Genomic DNA, 9583 nt, shown 5'->3' with positions numbered 1-9583 from the left:
AATCTCCGCCTCATATTCCACCTGTCTACAACAGAGAAACCGCCCGCCTCTGAGCAGCTTGACCATCTCCCTAGCTGATGTATCAGCCCTTCTTCAAACCCCCGGAGACTCCGCCGTGCCGGAAGGCAACGGCATACCATCGCGTTTCCTGAGATTTGGCGGTCAAGATGTCAAAACCCTTGTCTAAATCTTTTTTACTCACTCAGTCAACTCTAGAATCGTCCCCTCTCAATGGAAACAATCTGTTGTTCGCCCCCATTTTAAATCCGGATCCAGGCAAATTGCTTCAAATTACAGAGGGATCCACCATACTCCTCTTTTAATGCGAACCCTCGAACGTCTTGTAAAAGGCCCGTTAATCAGGTTTCTCCTAGCTACAAACGCCATAGATGATCGACAGCATGGATTCCTATCTCAGAGATCCGTAAATGGCTGCCAGCTTCACTTCTTTGAGACCGTCACAGCAGCTTGCGACGCTGGATAAGCCATGGTAACAGTCTATCTGGACATCCAAAAAGCCTTCGACCAGGACCCCACGCCTCCCTGCTACACAAACTTAGCACCGTTGGCATCGGGTGAACCTTATTTCAGTAGTTTCCTCCTATTTGTCAGACAGGAGGCAAATAACGCAGATCGGGGACATACAATCATCTCCACTACCGATCACTAGCGGATCCAACCAAGGAAGTATGCTGGGCCCCATTCTTTTCTTACTTTACATCAATGACGTCTACGGCGCCATATCACACGGTAAGGTCTCTTCGCGGACCCGATCACTAGCGGGGTCATCCAAGGAAGTATGCTGGGCCCCATTCTTTTCTTACTTTACATCAATGACGTCTACGGCGCCATATCCCACGGTAAGGTCTTCCTCTTCGCGGACGATATGAAAATCGCGTACACATTCCCCACCTCTGCAAAACTCTCGCCTTTCATCAGATTAAGCAAACCTAGATTCACTGACTCGCTGGTCAANCCACTAGTTGGGAATAAATATTATTATTATTATTAATTGCTACAAGTGCCTTGTCGATCAAACTGTGGCGGGGACAAAGAAGTTAATCAAGGTATTCAGGATGCTTGGAAAAAGTGGAGAAATGGCATCCAAATTGTCGAGTCATTAGCCATTCCCAGATGTGTCAAACCCAAAAGGTTTGTTGTCGAACATTAGTCGTTGCACATTTTCTCTGACACATCCGAGGTTGGTTATGGAGCCGTAGCTTACCTGAGATGTGAGTCGCTACGACAAGTTCACTGTAGCTTTCTAGTGGGAAAAGCAAGAGTGGCACCCCTCAAGTCAGTTACTATCCCACGCCTTGGACTTCAGGCCGCCGTATTAGCGGTTAGACTAATGCGCCATCTGGTGAAGCAACTCGAAGTCCGATTCGACAACATATATTTTTGGACAGACTCAATGACTGTGTTGCACTATATTCCTGGCACAAGTCTGAGGTTTAAGACCTTTGTGGCCAACCTAATTAGCTTCATACATGAGAATACAAACACTTCCCAATGGGGACTTGTCCCGACCAACATGAGTCCTGCCGACTGTGCCTGACCTGGTATCCGTACAAAACATTCTCAGCTATTGAGGCTTTGGATTCAAGGACCTGAGTTCCTGAAGCTCGGTGAGCAGCATTGGCCCAAGACTGACATCGAACAACTTCATCATAAGCCCACAAACCTAGAGTTGAAGAAAGCCGTCACAGTTTTAGTTAACGCGGTACCTGACCTTCCAACGGATGTGCTGCTCTCATACCATTCCTCATGGTTGAGGCTACGGCGAGCGGCAGCTTGGTTCACCAGGAACAGATCTTACCTCCGCAGTAAAAGAGTTGGTAAGGATATGGAACTTAGAAATACCCTAAGGCCCGACGAACTGAACGAAGCAGAACGGTCGATATTGCGGTATGTTCAGCTGAAAACTTTTCCCTCGGAGCTTAGTACAACTTATGGCCATGTAAAGGGCTATATAAGAAATCGCCGGTTTACAAATTACGTCCAATCATTCTCAATGACCAGATATGTGTGGGTGGTCGACTGGGCAATAGCACTCTGCCAGAATCCGCAAAGCACCCTATAATCCTCCCAGGAGATCACCCCGTAACGCGAGGCATAATTCATGATCATCATGAAACTGAAGGTCATATGGAAACTTCACATACTCTAGCAGCTATACCATAACTGTATTGGATCTTAGGTGCTACCACAGCCGTCAAGCGAATCACCAGGAGATACATGGGATGCAAAGTAAGGTCAGTTTTTCCAGCCGAACAATTAATGGTGGATCTCACAGTTGCCCGAGTAAGGCCAGAATACCCCTTTGCAACGACAGGTGTTGACTACTTCGGACCGTTTCAAACTCGCGAAGGCCGTATTACGAGGAAGCGGTATGGCTGTATCTTTACATGTTTACAGACCCGTGCGATACATTTAGAAGTGGCTTATTCTCTATCCATTGATTCATTTCTCATGGCGTTCTCTAGATTCATCAATCGACGAAGAACTCCAAAGGAGGTGTACAGTGATAGAGGCACTAATTTTGTTGGAGCAGAAGCGCAGTTGAAACAACTTTTGAAGACGTTGAATTGCAACAAGGTGGAGGACGATATGTTACGACGACAAGTTGACTGGCACTTTAATCCTCCTTATGCTATCCACCGAGGTGGCATCTGGGAGAGGATGATGCGATCGATTCGTTCTAAGCGCAGTTTCTCGGGAACGGGTGTTAACAGAAGAATTGCTGATAACATACCTAACGGAAGTAGAACGAATACTGAACAATCGCCCATTGGATCCTGTGCTAGATGATCCTGATAACATTGAGGTACTGACCCCGAACCATCTACTGCTACCACAAGCATCATTCGTCCCTATTGACGAAGACCAAGGACTACGGCACCGATATACTTGGCAGTGGAGACAGAGTCAACCGATGGCCAACACGTTTTGGCGGCGCTGGCTAAGAGAATACCTTCCACTACTTCAAGCAAGACATAAACGGACGTCTCTCAGAAGAAACATAAAAGTGGGTGATCTGGTATTGATACTTGGAGAGCAACACACGCGCGGTACCTGGTCGAAAGGACTGGTAACGGCCATTATACCTGGATCGGATGGGTGTGTGAGGACGGTCGTGTTCAAGACTCCCGATGGTCCAGTAGCCAGAGATATACGGAAGATATGCATGCTAGAGGGAGTGGGTGAGACATAGGAGCTCGGTCACCGTAGGGGACATGAAAGACTGTGGGAGGTGATTGTGGCTAAAGTCAATCGTACCATTTTTGCCTCCCACGGTCCCTAGTGTCCAATGCTGAGTGAGGTTGGTTTAGGAGAGCCAAGCTGGCTTTAGTGGGGTGGTGTACTTTCTTCCCCTCAGTCAAACTCTTCTCTTATCTGCTGCTGTCTGCTACATCTATTCCAGTGATTCTATTTACATTTTTAAACCCCTCAAGCACTTTAGCCCTTGGTTGGCCGGACCAGCTTGGTCGGCCATTCTCTAGGCGGGCTTTTTGACCTATTTGCATTACCACGTGTTGTACCCAGGCGTGCGTCGCAAACTAAGATTGGTTTGCTATCTTCTCCGGGCTTTCTTTTGGACTTGCACCGCTTCGTGCATCAGTTTAGACGGAAACCATCATAATTTGAGGTTTGTACCACTTTTATTACGTACTTTATACATGTAGTACCGCATCTTTTGATTAATCTCAAGAATCCACAACTTCTTGCTAGTGATTTTGCGCGTCACTCAAGTGGGCTCTCATGAATACGTCGAAGTATTCTACAGGTATCTAAAACAAACTTTCCTGCATCGGGTGAGAAGTCCGGGCATGCCAAAATTGGTGGGGATGTTAGTGCTTACTTAAGGTGGCTGAAGGCTTCATCACACTCTACGGTCCACCAAAATTTCCGATCGTTTTGGGTAAGCCTGTAGAGTGGTGCACTGACGGCGGCAAATCACTTGATATATCTCCGGTAATATGATGCCAGAACGAGGAAGCTACGTCACCCACGCACATTTGTCGGTGTCGGCCACTCAGCGATGTGTTCGGTCTTATCCGGGTCCGTTTGGATCCCATCTGAAGACAAAATATGGCCCAAGAACAATACCTCACGTTGTAAAAGCCTACATTTCTCGGCGCGGAGTGTTAGGCCAGCTCCCTTCAAGCGGCGTAGAACCTCTCGCAGTCGACTGTTGTGTTCGTCGATTGTACGGCCGTGAACAATGATGTCGTCCAGGTAGATCGGGCAACATCCAGGAACCAGTCCTGCCAATACCGTCTGCATAAGCCGCTAAAATGTTGCTCGTGGGTTTGCAAGTCCGAATGGCATTGTTTCGAACTCATAAATTCCATACAGAATTACAAAGTCTGTTTTCGGTCGGTCTTGGGTTGCGACTTCTAATTGCCAGTATTCTGAAGCCAAGTCTAGTGGTTAGAACCACAACATCGATTGTGTCGTCCACTCGTGATAGGGGAAAAGAGTCGCGTGTAGTGATATCATTTAATCTCCGATAGTCAACGCACATGCGTAAATTTACGTCCTTCTTCTTTGCAAGGAAAATGGGGGAAGCCTATGGGGATGATGACGGCCGACTGATCCCGTCGCCTAACATCTCTTGAATCATGGCGTCCAGTTTGGCCCGGTAGTGGATAGGGATTCTGCGAGGGGTTTGATATATAGTGTGGTGGTGTCCAGTATCGATAGTATGTTGGAGGATATGGGTACGGCCCAGTTTAGATCCGTGGGTGTCAAACGAATTGGAGAATTCATTTAATAGTTCCATTAGGCCGTGCTTCGCCTCCGGAGGAGCAGGGCTACGGTCAACGAAGGACTGCGTCCAACGATTGCTGTGTTGTGCAGGCGACAGGGACTCAGGGTTTGGTAGGCAGTATTAGCGCAGAGGTGATGATAGTCATAATACAAATCAGAAGGTGAATGTGCACTAATAAAAGTTTTTAGTATTTCTGTGACACGTATAAAAGTAAATACAGTGCGAAAATGGGAGCAGGTCAAAAAGGGAACTTATCGGGTGCGAGAGTCCCTTGGTGGAAGTCCGGACGGCGGTTACGTGTTTTTCTTCGCAGTTAGACTGCTACGCGTACTCCATGGTTGTTCGTGGACTTGTGGAGAGGTTGATGTCCTGCTCCCTGCGCGCGCGCGAGTCCGTGTGTCTTGATTGGGTTTGGTTTGGCTTTACGTAGGTCCCAGTGCGTGTATGTGGGCGCGTCGGCACATGAGTGGTTGCTGCGCTGACTAGGCGGTGCAGACAATCGATGTCCGATGTGTCAGCTTAAAGCGACGTGTTTGTGCTTATGAGAAAAAGACAAGCCTCGCGATCCAGTGAGCGACTGTGAGTTGAACAGTCAAGTATGTGGGTGACTGGGTCGCTACAGCAGCGGTTGTCGAACGTGATTTGTCCACTGTTGAAGTCGATAGAAGCCTTGAGTTTCTTTAAGAAGTCCATCTCAAGGATGGCTTTCCATGTCACCGATGGGCAATAGAACTGGTGGTGCGTGCACAGTTGCCCGACGCTGACAGAAAGTAACGCTTTTTCCGCTGTTTAGAGCGGTGTACCATTCGCTGTTATTAATTTCGTGCTGACTGCCGACTGACGACCACCTGGCCAAAACCTTCGTGCACCGACTACGGAGCACGAGGCGCCCGTGTCCACCAAGAAACGTACTTGGCGTTTGTCTAGGAAACCTGAGATTGTGAGTGGTGGCGTAGAATGGGAAATATGAGAAATAATAGGTACCGAATTAAAAAAAAAGATAGAGGCTCACCGGCGGGACGGATTGGGGGATTGTGACCGCAACGCTGGGCTCTTCTCCCGAACCGGCGGCAGTAGGGGCAGTTCATCCGGCTTCCCGGCCGATTATTCCTGTTATCAGTTGGTAGCTGACGAGGACCAGGATCGGCGGTTATCTTCAAGGCATGAAGTTGTGGTTCCAGCTCTGACGTCGCGTCCTAACTGCGGGCAAGTTGGACTGCGTCACGTATATTGTCCGGAGAACGACGGATAAGTTCTGCCTTCAGGCCAGGGTGAGATACCCCCAGGAAGAACTGTTCTAGTAACTCACCCTCGATCTTTATTCTGTCTTCCACCACGTAAATATTTGTTGCGAGATCCCTGAGGCTCCCCGGGAACTGGTCCACGGACTCGCCGGGTAATTGCTTTCGTTCTCTGAACCTCTCTAACTGGGGCAGAGCTAGCAGCATGATGCTGAAGAGGTCGTCCAAGATCGCCCACAGGGTGGCTGGTGGCGCTTCGATTGGGGTACCGGTTGACAGCAGTTGTCGTGCTCCAGAGTCGTCAAGTAGACTGAGCAGATACTGTCTGTACTAGGAAACTGGTACTGCTTTGAGGTAGGAACGGGCTCTAAAAGACCATATGGTGAAATCGTCACCGGGGCAGAAGACATTGGGCGGATGCAGAACGGGGACGTTTCAGTCGGGAGAAATAGGGGAATTTGATGTTTTCTGTGCATATAGTACGACGGGAGATACAAACACGTTGTACAATCCTGTGCTAAGGCCGTGATCTCAAAGCAAGGAATAGGTTACTTAGCCTAAACGCACGATCTAGGTGTCCTATCTGACAGGTAACATGTAGTCTAATTCATCAACGCGCGGTCAGTAATAATTGCGGCGAAGCCGAATTCTACGAACTTCACCTGCGTTTGTTCGGTAGTCGCAATTGGGCAGTGAACAATATATTGAATCGGACTTGGGCAGACTTTACAGATAGGTAGACCGTGGTTCTATAGGAAATTAACATTAAATCGTGAGGAAATTAAAGAAAGGCCCACGGCTAGATTGAACCTTGGGCAGTTAGTAACACAGGATGGCACACGAGGGGCAGAGTGCTATCGGACAAGTTAAGCGGGAACATTGTTCTTCAGTTCAAAGTGGGACAAAATTTCAACAAGTCCATGGATAAATGTAAACAAATCGTCTATAGAAATGGTTGAGGGAGAGTCAGCTTTGTATAAGATAGAACGGTTCAGTCTTGAAACTTGAGCTGTCACAGAAGGGTGATGAACTAGCCTGAGGAATAGGAAAACAAATAATTACGTCACGTAATAACCACTCGTCTTTCTGATCCATTTCTGCTTTGTTTTTCTTTTTTATCCCACCTCAAGCACCGGCTGGTGGCGCTTCGATTGGGGTACCGGTTGACAGCAGTTGTCGTGCTCCAGAGTCGTCAAGTAGACTGAGCAGATACTGTCTGTACTGGGAAACTGGTACTGCTTTGAGGTAGGAACGGGCTCTAAAAGACCATATGGTGAAATCGTCACCGGGGCAGAAGACATTGGGCGGATGCAGAACGGGGACGTTTCAGTCGGGAGAAATAGGGGAATTTGATGTTTTCTGTGCATATAGTACGACGGGAGATACAAACACGTTGTACAATCCTGTGCTAAGGCCGTGATCTCAAAGCAAGGAATAGGTTACTTAGCCTAAACGCACGATCTAGGTGTCCTATCTGACAGGTAACATGTAGTCTAATTCATCAACGCGCGGTCAGTAATAATTGCGGCGAAGCCGAATTCTACGAACTTCACCTGCGTTTGTTCGGTAGTCGCAACTGGGCAGTGAACAATATATTGAATCGGACTTGGGCAGACTTTACAGATAGGTAGACCGTGGTTCTATAGGAAATTAACATTAAATCGTGAGGAAATTAAAGAAAGGCCCACGGCTAGATTGAACCTTGGGCAGTTAGTAACACAGGATGGCACACGAGGGGCAGAGTGCTATCGGACAAGTTAAGCGGGAACATTGTTCTTCAGTTCAAAGTGGGACGAAATTTCAACAACAAGTCCAAAAATAAATGGTAACGAATCGTCTATAGAAATGGTTGAGGGAGAGTCAGCTTTGTATAAGATAGAACGGTTCAGTCTTGAAACTTGAGCTGTCACAGAAGGGTGATGAACTAGCCTGAGGAATAGGAAAACAAATAATTACGTCACGTAATAACCACTCGTCTTTCTGATCCATTTCTGCTTTGTTTTTCTTTTTTATCCCACCTCAAGCACCTCAAGCGTGGGACGTCAGGAAGTCAGCGGTATTCGATGTTCGAGAGGATGTAGCGACGGTACACGTCGGTTCTGAAATGTGCAGATATACGGACTGGTATTAATGAGTTCACACGGTATACACAGCACACATGCGCACAAGTCGGGCGCGTCAGAAGAGAACACCGGAGCGTGGTGATGACACACGTGTATTCAACCGAAACCGAAACCGGAAGTCGGGAGTACAAAAGCTAGGTCAATGTCAGTAGTGGGTGTACAAGCGGGTACTCTTTCTTATCCGGGGCTCGTGGTAGTTCGACCATGGTACCTGCAATCGGGAGAGAGAGGGGGGAGACACATAAGCTCATGTGATAAACGTGCATTCAGATACAGTCGAGTTTCAACTGCGTTACAAGTGATCACGTTCGAATCGACGGTATTCAGTGACCTTAAAATTTTGCCTTTTCAAACAAAATGCTTTGAGCAACAAGTCACTAAAACGTGTAAAAGCATCAGACTAACTCTAAAGTCAATTCATAATTGCGGAAATGCTACAGTTTGTGCAAAGCTGATTCGAATCCAAGTATATTGTCGTTGTGACGGTACTGCGACTGCCGTACTTACACCGATGGCCTGCTCGTAGTTCAATCGCTATCCGACTGTTTCCGTAAAATAACATAATGCTGTATAGCGTGCGTCGGTCAAAACCAACAAACTAATAGCCGTGTGTAATACTTGGCTCTGTCTAGCAGGACGAATGTTGCAAGGATGTGGAGCATTTCCCTATGCTGTGCCATTTTGTGGTTGCGCGAGAAAAACGGCGTAATTATTGGGGAAGAAACTTGAGGAAATAAACTTATCACGCCATCAAGAGCCATGAAGATATAAATTTTCGAGCACAAACGAAAACTTGAATACGCTGAAACAAAGTCTAGCAAAACTGCGACCGCGGTAAAAGACTCTGAGACTTGAAAGAATACACTTTAATGCTGAAAAATTATGTTGGAATTTCCTCCGTTCGAACTGGGGCCTCGGAGAAGTTTGCGGTATGCAACTTACGGTCGAACTTGGTGGTAGATTATTACAAAAACTGGAAATTTGTCTCACTGTTTCGTCTCACACTTTTATATCTTTGAGTCATCCTACAAGAGTTCGTCAAGCAAACGCGAGAAAGCCATAGAATTGGGTGCCGCTTCAAAACCTTCGAGGATCTATTCCACATATCTGCCTCCCTGGAAGATGTTAGGAACGCAATAATACTCCTCAGTCCATGGGCATTTTGAGCTTGCGTTTGCACCCTTTTGTGTTTAAAAATTAGCGCTTTTATAACATCATTCCACTCCCCTGGGGTTTGATGCATGTAGGTTTTGCCCATACTGGTGCTGCACTAATCGAAGTGGCCGGCAGGCTAGTTCTAGGCAGCGAGCGATACAGATGACTTTACTATGCTCTGCCTGCATGGTAACTTTATATGAGTTTTACACCCTCCTTCTGAATGCAGCAATACAATTTTCAGCCATCCGTAAAACCTTGGCTCTGGGTTCTGATCTTCCAGATTTACC

At 47.2% G+C, this 9583-nt stretch overlaps 2 protein-coding genes across 2 annotated transcripts; one reads left to right on the top strand and one right to left on the bottom strand.

Moving 5' to 3' along the window:
- Nucleotides 1-1134: 1134 nt before the first annotated feature.
- T265_11451 (hypothetical protein) lies at nucleotides 1135-2083 on the top strand (the record flags this gene model as incomplete). The annotated part of the gene is given in 3 exon segments (XM_009178107.1): nucleotides 1135-1152; nucleotides 1172-1522; nucleotides 1586-2083. 3 exon segments carry the CDS (start codon nucleotides 1135-1137, stop codon nucleotides 2081-2083), a joined length of 867 nt encoding a protein of 288 aa, XP_009176371.1.
- Nucleotides 2084-4573: 2490 nt separating this feature from the next.
- Nucleotides 4574-5467, bottom strand: T265_11450 (hypothetical protein; the record flags this gene model as incomplete). Its single annotated transcript, XM_009178106.1, has 3 exons — nucleotides 4574-4850; nucleotides 5072-5194; nucleotides 5412-5467. 3 exons carry the CDS (start codon nucleotides 5465-5467, stop codon nucleotides 4574-4576), a joined length of 456 nt encoding a protein of 151 aa, XP_009176370.1.
- Nucleotides 5468-9583: the final 4116 nt, after the last annotated feature.

Source organism: Opisthorchis viverrini (assembly GCF_000715545.1).
Source record: "Opisthorchis viverrini unplaced genomic scaffold opera_v5_497, whole genome shotgun sequence".
NCBI lineage: Eukaryota > Metazoa > Platyhelminthes > Trematoda > Opisthorchiida > Opisthorchiidae > Opisthorchis > Opisthorchis viverrini.
Note: the sequence above shows the minus strand (reverse complement) of the source record. Positions and strands in the feature narration are given on the sequence as shown.